We start from the raw sequence: 13910 nt of genomic DNA on the forward strand, positions 1-13910 counted from the left end.
ATGAAAATGTTGAAGGCTGGGCGCGGTGGCTCATGCCTGTAATCCCAGCACTTTGGGAGGTGGAGGTAGGTGGATCACTTGAGATCAGGAGTTCCAGACTAGCCTGACCAACGTGGTGAATCCTTGTCTCTACTAAAAATACAAAAATTAGCCAGGCACAGTGGCAGCTGCCTGTAGTCCCTGCTATTCAGGAAGGTGAAGCAGGAGAATCGCTTGAACCCAGGAATCGAAGGTTACAGTGAGCTGAGATAATGCCACTGTACTCTAGCCTGGGTGACAGAGAGAGGCTCTGTCTAAAAAAAATGTCAAATGTTCCTGAAAGTGTTAGCTGCTCTGTGACTGGCATTGTACTCTTTTGAAATGTCACCAGGCTGCCTCCCATCTCTGGGTCATTGTACAAGTTCTTCCCTCTCCCTGAAGTCCCTTTCCTACTTGCTTCATGGTAGGTTCCAGCCTATTCTTCAAGCTTCTCGGAGGACTCACTCCCCCCAGGAAGCCTTCCCTACCTTCTCCGGACTGTGTGGCCCAGAGTCTGCATCCATTAGAGCACAGTCCACCCGAGGCTAGCACTGTGTCTGCGTCTGTCTCCCACTCAGAGGAGCTCTCTGAAAGTGGGGATCAGCCTAACCTCACTGAGTCACCCACAGCAGGATCGGGTGGCACCTGAAGTCAGGGGATGTCTGCTGAGTGAGTGAGTGAAACACAGAGTATAGGAATAGCAGCTGCTGAACTTGAACCCAGAGCCTTCAGGTGCCAAAACCATACTCAGACCCCACAGACATTGTCCAGCCTGGCCAGAAGGGTACATGCCAATGGCAGGGACCTGGAATGGGAGAAGTCTTGGGGCACCAGGGAATCCAGCCTATACCAGACCTTAGCCCCTGACTAATATCTCGGACTTGGGGTAGGAGGGGTCTTCTGCTTTCTGCTGTCCAGTTCTGGCCCCTGCACAAGACAGCAGAATCCAGGAGGGCCACAAGGTGACCCAGACCTATCCCTCACCAGGTCCAGCCCTGCCCCTCAGGGCGCTGGATGCCAGCTCCTAGTCCCAGTGCTGGGTCCTCCCTCCCTTCCTGGTTTGGGGAGGCCAGCTTCTGGGGAGCTCAGCACAGATCCAAAAGAGCACCCACCAAGACACAGCAAGACAGGCTGGGGTGTGGGGGGACATCTGGACCAGGGCATCAGTCAGGCTGTTGTCACAGAGAAAAGAAGTGACCCACCCACTTGGGCTTCAAAAGGTGAAAAGCAGCCAGAGGTTTTCAGCGTGGGAGTAAACATTTACGTCTTTGAGGATCGGTGCACCACTTCTTTAAAACACCCGGGTTTGTTTTTGTTCTTGTTTTAGAGACAGGGTCCACTCTGTTGCTCATGCTGGTGTGCAGTGGCACGGCTGCCTCAAACTCCTGTGCTCAAACGATCCTCCCACTTCAGCCTCCCAAGTAGCTGGGACTACAGGCGACTGTCACCATACCTACATAATTTTTTTACTTTTTGTAAGAACAGGGTCTCACCAGGTTGCCCAGACTGGCCTCAAACTCCTTGACTTAAATGATCTCCCTGGCTCAACCTTCCAAAACACTGGGATTACAGGTGTGAGCCCCTGTGTCCAGCCAACACCTGGATTTCAATACATATCCCAGAGTCTTCCCTGCCCTGTTATGCCATCCTACCAGCTCCAGTTCCACAAATGCCCTTCCTCAGTCAGACTGCTGGCTGCTGATGGGTACATGAAAAGCATTTTCTTTTTCTTTTTTATTTTATTTTTGTGGACAGAGTCTTGCTCTTGTCACCCAGCCTGGAATGCAATGGTGCAATCTCGACTCACTGCAACCTCTGCCTCCCGGGATCAAGCCTCCCAAATAGCTGGGATTACAGGCACCCACCACTAGACCCGGCTAATTTTTTGTATTTTTAATAGAGATGGGGTTTCACCATGTTGGTCAGGCTGGTCTTGAACTCGTGACCTCAGGTTATCCACCTGCCTCGACCTCCCAAAGTGCTGGGATCACAGGTGTGAGCCACCACACCTGGCCAGGAGTTTCGCTCTTGTTGCCCAGGCTGGAGTGCAATGATACAATCTTGGCCCACTGCAGCCTCCACCTCCTGGGTCCAGGTGATTCTCCTGCCCCAGCCTCCCTAGTAGCTGGGATTACAGGCGCCTGCCACCACGCCCAGCTCATTTTTTGTATTTTTAGTAGAGATGGGGTTTCACCATGTTGGCCAGGCTGGTCTCAAACTGCTGATCTCAGGCGATCCACCTGCCTCAGCCTCCCAAAGTGCTGGGATTGCAGGCGTGAGCCACCTTGCCCAGCCAGCATTTTCATTTTCAGCTGGAACGAGCTGTGTTCTGGGAAGTCCATTTTGGGGAGGAAGGAGAGGCAGAAAGCCAGAAGGGCTCTGAGTCATGTCACTCCCCTGCTTGAAATCTCCCGCTGGCTCCCTGTCTCTCTTAATACAAGTCCAAGTTTTCCACATGACATTGAAATCCTGCTGTTCTCATCCCATTCCTTCCACCAGGGAAGTTAGTCCTCACAAGCTGGTAAAGCCTGACAAGTAGACAGGCCCTGGCCAGGTGCGGTGGCTCACACCTATAATCCCAGCATTTTGGGAGGCTGAGGCAAGTGGATCACCTGAGGTCAGGAGTTTGAGACCAGCCAGGCCAACCCCAGTTGAAACCCCATCTCTACTAAAAATACAGAAATTAGCAAGGTGTGGTAGTGTGCAGCTGTAGTCCCAGCTACTAGAGAGGGCTAAGCCAGGAGAATCACATGAACCTGGGAGGCGGAGGGTGCAGTAACCCGAGATTATGACACTGCACTCCAGCCTGGGCAACAGAGTGAGACCCTGTCTCCAAAAAAAAACAGGCCCCAATAATACAGTATGTGTGTGTAACTGGGAACACAAAGAGCTGTGAGGACACAGAGATATAGACCAGCCCAGATTTGGAGGACAGGGAAGGAGGGACATCTCAGCTGAGACCTGAAGGATAAACAGAGGTTATTCAACCTTGCAGGCCAGCGAGGAAGACTGGAGGGGTGGGGGACGGGGGGAAGGGTGTCCCTGGCAGAGGGAGCAACAGGAGCAGAGGCCTGGAGGAAGAAATGTAAGGAGGCAACTCACCTCTGTAGGGCTGGAGAGGTCAGCAAAGAGCAAACGTGGGAGGGCTTGTGGGTTGCAACGGGGCATGGACTTGACACTCATGGAGAACCCTGGAAAGGTTTTAACCAGGGGTTGACAGGAACAGATTTGTTGTATGGAGGAGGGGGGTTGGGGGAGGGGAGAGGAGGGAGAGAGGAGAGGGAGCAGGGAGGGGACCAGGATGGGCTTCCAGGTGGATGGATAGGCACTGGTGGGCTCTAGATTCAGTCTGCAGACAAGACCGGTGACAGACCAGACACAGAGGTCAGGAAAAAGAAGCCCCTCTAGGACAGCCTTAAGGCAAGCAGGAGCAGGCCTGGAAATCAGGGGTCTGGTGTGGGCCACCCTGGATGTACAGAGGCCTGAGGTGCACCACACAGGGCATGGGGGTGGGGGCATTACCAGCTTGGGTATCACCGATACCAGCGGTCCCTGGAGAGGGTGGGCAAGCTGGCTGCTGAGGCCTCAGACCCTGTCCTAGCTCCAATCCTCTCCACCAAGGGCGTCCTTCACCCAGGGAGGGAGGGGAATGGCCAGCGCGGCCCCAGGGGCTGGGGGAAGTGACCATACCAGGCAGAGGCTGCAGTGATTCCAGGCCTCATGCCTCTCAGGTCTCTCTTTCCTGAGGACCCCTGAAAGCCCCTCTCTGCCCCAGGACCCAGCAGCCACGCAGAGGTGAAGGGAGCAAGCCAAAGACTTAGGTGTGACCCTGCAGGCTAGGGACTGGTGGACCCATGGAGCCTCCCTTTGGCAGGGCCACAGGAAGGGACAAGTGAACAGTGTGAGAGTATGAGCACCAGGGGGCGCTGCAGGATCAGACATGCACACCTGGACTCCACCACCAGATGAGATCCTAACAGAAGCTCCCAGTATCTACCTAAGGCCAAACACACAACCCAGCAATCTCGCACACACACGCTCACTGATGGAGTTCCTAAAGTTCCACCATTTACTGGATGTGTATCTTATTTTATTTTTTATTTTTGTTGAGAGTCTCTGTCACCCAGGCTGGAATGCAGTGGTAAGATCTCGGCTCACTACAACCTTCACCTCCCAGGTTCAAATGATTCTTGTGCCTCAGCCTCCCAAGTAACTAGGATTACAGACACCGCACCACCACACCAGGCTAATTTTTGTATTTTTAGTAGAGATGGCCAGATTGCTCTCAAACTCTTGGGCTCAAGTGATCCGCCCACCTCAGCCTCCCAAAGTGCTGGGATTACAGGCATCAGCCACTGCTCCCGGCCATGGATGTCTATCTTTGAGTAAGCTATTTATCCTCTTTGTTCCTCAGTTTTCTCATCTGTAAAATGAGAGTAAGGATAGTGGCCCCCTTCCTAGGTCTGGCTGTGAGCACTGAAAGATCACTAGCCATAAAGTACCTAGAGTCATGCCTGACACACAGCCCATGTGCAGTTAAGTGCTCCCTGGCACAGGTCTAAACACTCCGGTGGCAATGTCCAAAAAAATCATACACTCCTCGACGGTGACCCAAACATGGAAGGATTGGGGGATGTCGGAGGCATCGTTGTTTTGGCATCAGTCTCTTCCACCTTAAAATAACTTCTGGGCTGGGCGCAGTTGCTCATACCTGTAACCCTAGCACTTAAGGAAGCCAAGGCGGGAGGATCGCTTGAGGTCAGGAATTTAAGACCAGCCTGGGCAACATAGCAAGGTTCTGTCTCTACAAAAAATTTTAAAAATTAGCCAGATGTTGTATTGGTAGTGTGAGGCAGGAGGACGGCTTGAGCCCAAGAGTCCCAGGCTGCAGTGAGCTGATTGAGCACCACTGGGCAACAGAACCCAAGGAGCCACAGTCCAGGCCCAAAGGACACAAATTTATTACATAAATTAATGACTTCTGGGCCTATAGCTGCCCAAAAGAATTGGTGGGTGGACCCCTGGTAGGCTCTGAATGACAGCTTGAGTGTCATATGAGTCTGTGTCCCCTCTAGGGACGTCAGAGAGGCAGTGTCCAAGCTCCTCCCCAGTCTGTCCATAGACCCACCTCCTGAGTTTTAGTCATACCCCAATTCCACTCCCACGCCCCCACGCCCCCACACACCCTCCACGCCAGTTCCCAGTCCAGCTTGCCCAGGCTCTGGGAAAGCTTTTGCAAGAACAGGAAGGAATTTAGCAGGGGAATGCCAGCTCTGGTTCTTGGAAATAGTGAGGCCCACATAGCCTTCTTTCCCTGCCCTAGCCTGCCTGCCTCCCTTCCCATCAGCCCCAGACCTCCCACACTTGGGGGCATCATTGCCCACTAGAGACTCTCTTCAGGTGAGGTTGCCCCTCCCTGCTGCCACCAAGCTGGCCCCTTCCCACTCTGCAGACCTTGACCAGGGCCCCAGGAAACAAGGCAAGCGCTGGCATTGCAGGTAGGGGTGAGGTCCGGGCCTCTCCTGATGACCTACTGAGCTCTCCTCTGAGCCAAAGCTTACTCACACCCTGCCTTCCCCAAAGGCCTCTGGGAGGTCCTCTGGGGTTTTGAGAGGACTCCACGTTACAGATGAGGAAATTAGAATCAGAGAGGGGCAGTACCTTGCCTGAGCACACACAGAATGAGAACAAAGCCAGGACTCACATCCACATTTATTGGCCTCCAAACTACAAGTCCTTCCCCTCCAGAATGTGCCCTCGTGTCTATGGTGGGCTTTCTAGATGCTGGAGTTAGGGTCTAGTGGGCTGACTTAGGTGTGCCGACTGGCTTCTTGTTAGTAAGGCCAGCAAGGGAGGCCCAGAGAAGGGGTTTTGCAAGGCGGTGGCTTCAGACTGGGGCTGCACAGCCCACAGGGAGATGACAGGGGCCAGCTCTGCTCTCCCTCGAATGCCTTCTTGAGTCCCCTCTGTCCTTTGGGCCTGGACTATGGCTCCTGGGGTTTGCCGTGCACTGTGCTCCCCCAGCCAGACTGCAGGGCCTCAGTCCCTACCAGCCAGGTGTGTGGGTGCAGAGGAGTGTGCAGGTGCAGGGGAGCCTGCAGGGGGAAGGGCCATGCTGAGCTTCCCTACCCAAGGAGGGTGGGCTTCCAGGCCCTGTTACCCTAGAATGTCCAAGAAAGAGAATACCCTGAGCCAGGACGTATCGCCTCTTGGAGGAGGTAAGCAGCAGTGGGAGGCGATGAAGCCCCCAGACCTCCCAGGAGACCAGGGAACCCCCAGAGCAGACCCAGAATCACAACAGAGTCTCAGAGCAGCAAGGCTGACTAGGTGGGCAGCCAGAGCCCCTCACCTCTGCCTGGTCCCACTTCCCGAGGCCCCTCTGTGATGACACAGGACAAGCCCCAGGAGCTAGTGTCCTGCCTTAGCCAGGACCATCCCCTGGGGTGGGAGCTGAAGTTGCCACCCCAAGGCCTGGGAGCAAGCTGACTCAGTGTGCTGAGGGCTAGTCCTGGTCAGGCCCTGTCTGTTCCTCTGTGACCCCCAGACCATAACACGGCCAGGCTCCCAGCCCTGGCCCACCTCCCAGACCCTCACCATGCCCCAGCACTGACGTTAGTACAGGGCTGCACCTTAGTCCCCATGCGGCCAGCTGGAGGCATACCTGGGTCTTGGCTGGAGCCTGGGGAGTGGGGCTGGCAAGTGCCAGGCCAGAATTCTGCTTAAGAGACAGCATTGGGCCGAGTATGATATCTCATGCCTATAATCCCAACACTTTGGGAGGCCAAGGTGGAAGGATTGCTTGAGCCCAGAAGTTTGAGACCTGCCTGGGCAACAGAGTAAGAACCCATCTCTTCAAAAAAATTAGCCAGTCATAGTGACTCATGCCTGTGATCCCAGCTACCTGGAGGGCTGAAGTGGGAGGACCGTTGAGCCCAGGAGGCCAAGACTGCAGTGAGCTGTGATCGCGTCATTGCACTCCAGCCTGGGTGACAGAGTGAGACCCTATCCTTTTACAGGATTCAGGAGCTTCAGCAGATCACTCCTGGCCTCCAAGGCACCCTGGAAGGAGATGAGCTGGGTTTTGCAGGATAACTAGGAGTTCATCTGTCCCTTCTGAGACCCCTTGCAGCTTAGCGCTGTCAAGAGTCAATCCTTTCACAAAATGCCCCCCATCCCTTTCTGCTTTGTGTCCTCTCTCTCTCTCTCTCCTCTCCTTCCTGTCTCATAAAAAAAAACAAAAAACAAAATTGAAGCTTATTCTTATTAAGTACAATGTATAGGGTAAGCCCTAAAACAAACACTAAAAACAATGATGACAACGACAAAACTAAAAATATGCAATGAAAGAAATCATTACAGAAATTCAGGCCGAGCGGGGTGGCTTATGCCCATAATCCCAACACTTTGGGAAGCCAAGGCAGGTGGATCACTTGAGGTCAGGAGTTTGAGACAAGCCTGGCCAACATGGTGAAAAACCCCATCTTTACTAAAAATACAAGAATTAGCGCACCTGTAATCCCAGCTACCAGGGATGCTGAGGCAAGAGAATTGCTTAAACCCAGGAGGCAGAGGTTGCAGTGAGCTGAGATGGTACCACTGCACTCCAGCCTGGTTAACAGAGCGAGACTCTATCTCAGAAAAGAAAAAAAAGAGGCCGGGCACGGTGGCTCAAGCCTATAATCCCAGCACTCTGGGAGGCCGAGGCAGGTGGTCAAGAGATCGAGACAATCCTGGTCAATGAGGTGAAACCCCGTCTCTACTAAAAATACAAAAATTAGCTGGGCATGGTGGCGCGTGCCTGTAATCCCAGCTACTCGGGAGGGTGAGGCAGGAGAATTGCTTGAACCCAGAAGGCAGAGGTTGTGGTGAGCCGAGATCGTGTCATTGCACTCCAGTCTGGGTAACGACAGCGAAACTCCATCTCAAAAAAGAAAAAAAAAAGAATGAAAGAAAGAAATTTAAAGAAACTTAAAGAAAAAAGAATGAAAGAAAGAAATTTAAATATTTTGGCCAGACACAGTGGCTCACACCTATAATCCCAGTGCTTTGGGAGGCCGAGGCGGGTGGATCAGGAGTTTGAAATCAGCCTGGCCAACGTGGCAAAACCTTGTCTCTACAAAAATACAAAATTAGCCAGGCGTGGTGGTGGGCACCCATAGTCCCAGCTACTCAGGAGGCTGAGGCAGGACAATTGCTTGAACCTGGGAGGTGGAGGTTGCAGCGAGCTGAGATGGCGCCACTGCACTCCATCCTGAGTGCAAAGAGCAAGACTCCATCTCGAAAGAAAGAAAGAGAAAGAAAGAAAGAAAGAAAGAGAGAGAGAGAGAGAGAGAAAGAAAGAAAGAAAGAAAGAAAGAAAGAAAGAAAGAAAGAAAGAAGGAAAGAAGGAAAGAAAGACGGAAGGAAGGAAGGAAGGAAAGAAAAGAGAAAGAAAGAAAGAAAGAAATTTAAATACTTACCAGAAAAGATTTACTTAATACAAAGAAAGCAGTAAAGGATAAATAGAAGACAAAAAAGACACGTGACACATGGAAAAGAAGTAAAATGACGGTTATAGTGAACTTTGTGGGCCAACTTAAACACAAATTTTTTTCAATAAGTATATTAAACATTTCCTGGAGATTTGTAACAAATTGAAAAACTGGCAGATGAACCACTGCCCCTGAGATGTTGAGATCAACCCATCCTCTTCCTTCTCCTCCTCAGCCTGCTCAACATAGGAATGAAAACTTTAGATGATCCACTTCCACTTAGGAATAGTAAATACATTTTCTATTTTTTATGATTTTCTTAATAACATTTTCTTTAGCTTGCTTTATTGTAAGAATACATTATGTAATACATATGCCATACAAAATATGTGTTAATCAGCCAGGTGCAGTGGCTCATGCCTGTAATCCCAGCACTTTGGGAGGCCAAGGCAGGCAGATCACCTGAGGTCAGGGATTCAAGACCAGCCTGGACAATATGGCGAAACCCTGTCTCTACTAAAAAATACAAAAATTAGCCTACCGTGTTGGTGGGCGCCTTTAATTCCAGCTACTTGGAAAGCTGAGGCAGATGAACTATTTGAACCCGAGAGGTGGAGGTTGCAGTGAGCCGAGATCAAACCACTGCATTCCAGGCTGGGTGTCAAAAAAAAAGTGTTAAACTATGACTATTTATGTTATTAGTAAGGCTTCCAGTCAACAGCAGGATGTTAGTAAAGGTTTTTTTTTTTTTTTTTTTTTAGTCGGAGTTTCGCTCTTGTTACCCAGGCTGGAGTGCAATGGCGAGATCTTGCTCACCGCAACCTCCACCTCCTGGGTTCAGGCAATTCTCCTGCCTCAGCCTCTCGAGGAGCTGGGATTACAGGCACACACCACCACGCACAGCTAATTTTTTGTATTTTTAGTAGAGACGGGGTTTCACCATGTTGACCAGGATGGTTTCGATATCTTGACCTCGTGATCCACCCACCACGGCCTCCCAAAGTGCTGGGATTACAGGTGTGAGCCACCACGCCCGGCCCCTAGTAAAGTTTTTTGAGTGTCAAAAGTTATATGCAGATTTTCAACTTAATGGGGGTCAACGCCCCTAACTCCCACATTGTTCAAGGGTCAACTACATACTTAGGAGTGGAATTGCTGGGTTATATGGTAACTCTACATTTAATCATTTGAGGAACTGCCAGGCTGTTTTCTAAAGTGGCTATACCACTTTATATTCCCACCAGCACTCTATGAGGGTTTTGGAGTTTGATTTATTCACTTCTTTGACAAATTTGTTGTCTGACTTTTTTTTTTTTTTGAGACAGAGTTGCTCTATCACCCAGGTTGGAGTGCAGTGGTGTGATCTCAGCTCACTGCATCCTCTGCCTCCCAGGCTCAAGCAATTCTCCTGCCTCAGCCTCCCAAGTAGCTGGGATTACAGGCCCCTGCCACCATGCCCAGCGAATTTTTTGTAATTTTAGAAGAGACAGCGTTTCACCATGTTGGCCAGGCTGGTCTCAAACTTCTGACCTCAAGTGATCCACCTGCCTTGGCTTCCCAAAGTGCTGTGATTACAGGCATCAGCCTGGCCTTATCTGCTTTTTTAATTCCAGCCATCCTAGTAGGTATGAGGTAGTAGTGCCTGATACTGGTTTGATTTGCATTTCCCTGATGGCTAATGATGTTTTCTCATGTTCTCGTTGGCTCTTCTACATTCCTTGGAGAAATGTTTACACAAATCCTCTGCCCATTTAAAAAAATTAAGCTGTCTTTTTGTTGCTGAATTGTAAGAGATCTTTATATATTCCAGATATAAGTCCCTTATCAGATATATAATGTGCAATCTTTTCTCCCATTCTCTGGGTTGTCTTTTCTATTTTTCCACGGTGGCCTTTGCAACACAAAAGTTTTTCATTTTGATAAAGTCTGAATTACCTATTTTTGTTGTTATTCATGCTTTTGGTATCATATCTAAGAATACTTCACTAAACCATGAAGATTTACCTCTGTGTCCTCTAAGAGTTTTATAGTTTTAGCTCTTATATTTAGGACTTTGATTAATTTTGAGTTAATTTTTGTACAAAGTGTGATATAAGGGGTTTGTTTTTTGTTTTTGAGACAGGATCTTGCTCTGTTGCGAAGGCTAGAGTGCAGTGGCACAATCATAGCTCACTGAAGCCTCAACTTCCTAGGCTCAAGCAATTCTCCCACCTCAGCCTCCCAAGTAGCTGGAAGCCACCACGCCCAGCTCATCCTTTTCACTTTTTGTTGCCCAGGCTGGCCTTAAGCTTCTGGGCTCAAGCAGTCATCCCAAAGTGCTGGGATTACAGGTGTGAGCCACTGCACCTGAGCCAACTTTATTCTTTTGCATGTGGCTATTCAGTTTTCCCAACATCATTCATTGGAGAGACTTCTTTCCCTTATTGAATGGGCTTGTCTCCCTTGTTGAAAACCAGTTCACCTTGGCCAGGAATGGTGGCTCACACCTGTAATCCCAGCACTTGGGGAGGCCAAGGCAAGAGGATCATTTGAGCCTAGAAGTTCAAGACTAGCCTTGGCAACATAGTGAGACTCTGTCTCTGAAAATAAATTAATCAGTTAACCATACACACATAGGTTCATTTATGGACTCTCAATTCTGCATATCTGTCTTATGCCAGTACCACACTCTCTTAATAGCATTTCTTCTTCATAAGTTTTGAAGTAGGGACGTGTGAGTCCTTCTACTTTGTTCCTTTTCAAGATTATTTTGCTCGAAGTGGGACCACAGACATGTAACACCACACCTGGCCATTTTTTGCAGAGAAGGGGTCTCACTATGTTGTCCAGGCTCTTCTCAGACTCCTGGGCTCAAATGATCCTCCTGCCTTGGTGTCTCACAGTGCTGTGATTACAAACATGAGCCACCATGCCTAGCCACTTCTGTCACTTTTTGCTTCATATATTTTAGTGCTCTGTTATCTGGTACATATAGGTTTTTAATTGCATGTCTTCCTGATAGATTGACATTTTTATTATTATACCCCTCTTTATCTCTAGTAATATTTTAAAAGCCTACATTGTCTGATATTAGTGTAGCCACTCCAACTTTCTTGTGGTTACTGTTTCCATGATACACTTTTTCTGATTCTCTTACTTTCAATTTACTTGTATCTTTGACTCCAAAGTCTGCCTCCTGTAGACAGCATATATGGGACCTTTTTAAAAAGCCTATCTGGGCCTGGTGAAGTGGCTCACACCTGTTATCCCAGCACTTTGTGATGCCGAGGCTGGTGGATCACCTGAGGTCAGGAGTTCGAGACCAGCTTAGCCAACACAGTGAAACCCTCTCTCTACTAAAAATACAAAAAAAAAAAAAAAAAAAAATTAGGTGGGTGTGGTTGTATGCACCTGTAATCCCAGCTACTGGGGAGGCTGAGGCAGGAGAATCTCTTGAACCCAGGATTCGAAGGGTTCCATGAACCAAGATCATGCCACTGCTCTCCAGCCTGGGAGACAGAGCAAGACTTTGTCTCAAAAAAATAAATTAAAAAATTTTAAAAATACAATCTGACAGTTTCTGCCTTTTACTGGATTGTTTAATCCACTAACATTTAATGTTATTCCTGACATAGTTGGGTTTACTGCTGTAATTTTACTTCTTGTTTTCTGTGCGTTTTGTGTCTTTTTTGTCATCTATTTAACCTTTACTGCTTTCTTTGTCTTAAGTAAATATTTTCTAGTGAAGTATTTAAATTTCTTTAATGATTAATTTTACTCTATATTTTTAGTTTTATTGTTTCATTGTTGTTTTTAGTGGATGTTTTAGGGCTTACCACATACATTTTACCTAATAAGAATCAGCTTCAGATTTTTTTTCTTTTTTATTTTTTGAGCCAGGGTCTCACTCCCTTGCCCAGGCTGGTGTGCAGTGGTATGATCTTGGCTCACTGCAACCTTCATCTCCTGGGCTCAGGTGATCCTCCCACCTCAGCCTTCCAAGTAGCTGGGACTATAGGTGTGCACCACCACCCCCAGCTAATTGTTTTTTTCTATTTTTAGTATAGACAAGGTTTCACCATGTTGCCCCAGCTGGTCTTGAACTCCTGGGCTCAAGCAATCCACCCACTTTGGCCTCCCAAAGTGCTGGGGTTACAGGTGTGAGCCACCGTGCCTAGCCCTATACTAGCTTAATTCCAGTAAGATATAGAAACATTATTCCTATATAACCCTATTCACTTTTCACTCTTTTGTGGTATTATTGTTATATGTATTACATCTATTAATGTTACAAACCCAAAAACACATTTTATGATAGTTGTGTTACTGTTTTCATTTCCTTAGCCCAATGTAGCTTTACTTCCACCCTCCTCCTTTGTATTGTTATTGGCAAATATATTGCATTTCTACATCTTATAGGCCCAATAATACACTTTATGCACATTCTTTTATAAATTGCTCTTTAAATTTTTGCTTTAAAACTTTTGTAAATTGCTGTTTTAAGTGAAGGTTTATAAAAAAGGAGAAAAAACACTTATACTGTGTTTTATAATTACAACTTTCCTCTTTAAGCCATAAAAGAGCCACAGATGAGGGGAATTTCACAGACGTCCCGATCTACCAGCTGTGGAGAGCCCGTGCAGTCCCGCCCACTCTGCTTAACAGCAATCTGTTTAATCCTCACAAGAACCCTCACAATTAGTCATTGTTAGCTCTGTTTTACAGATGGGACAATTGAACCTCAGAAAGGCCCTTAAACACGGATGGTAAGAGACTAAGTGAGCTTGGGGCCTACATCTTGGTGGGTTTTTTTGTTTTGTTTTGTGTTTTTTGAGATGGAGTCTGGTTCTGTCATCCAGGCTGGAGTGCAGTGGTGCAATCTCAACCTGCATCCTCCACTTCCCAGGTTCTAACGATTCTCCTGTTTCAGCCTCCCAAGTTGCTGGGATTACAGGTGTGTGCCACCACACACAGCTAATTTTCGTAATTTGAGTAGAGATAAGGTTTCACCATGTTGGCCAGGCTGATCTTGAACTCTTGACCTCAGGTGCTCCGCTGCCTTGGCCTCCCAAAGTGCTGAGATTACAGGCACTGCGCCCAGCCTACTGGGGCCTACATCTGTCAGACTCAGAGATCAATGCTCGTTCCACAGCATGACTTCTTTCCCTTTGTTCAACCAAGATACACAGGAATGTTCTCAAGAAAATTCTCCTGGAGATTGATCCAAGATGGCCGACCACTAACAGCTCAGGACTGTAGCTCCCAGTGAAAGCCCAGAGAACGAGACGACGCCACACTTTTAGAAAAATTTTCGTCACTCACCGATCAGCCGATTCCCAGTGGAGGAGCCCCACAGGTCGCCAGCGCGACTCTTGTGGCCGCCTCAGCGGTTTTGCCGTCTAGGCGCAGAAGCTCTTCATGCAGAGCCAACGGGACTGCTTC

General features: G+C 48.6%; 1 protein-coding gene across 1 annotated transcript in view; it reads left to right on the forward strand.

The window, feature by feature from the left end:
- The window catches only part of CES3 (carboxylesterase 3), a 38835-nt gene extending 26676 nt beyond the window's left edge, over window positions 1-12159 (forward strand). Inside the window, exon 13 of the mRNA XM_078357393.1 lies at window positions 447-12159. Coding sequence (XP_078213519.1) covers window positions 447-567 — 121 coding nt within the window. The 3' untranslated portion in view covers window positions 568-12159. The remainder of the gene's footprint in view (window positions 1-446) is intronic.
- Window positions 12160-13910: the final 1751 nt, after the last annotated feature.

This window comes from Callithrix jacchus, chromosome 20 (assembly GCF_049354715.1).
Source record: "Callithrix jacchus isolate 240 chromosome 20, calJac240_pri, whole genome shotgun sequence".
Lineage (NCBI taxonomy): Eukaryota > Metazoa > Chordata > Mammalia > Primates > Cebidae > Callithrix > Callithrix jacchus.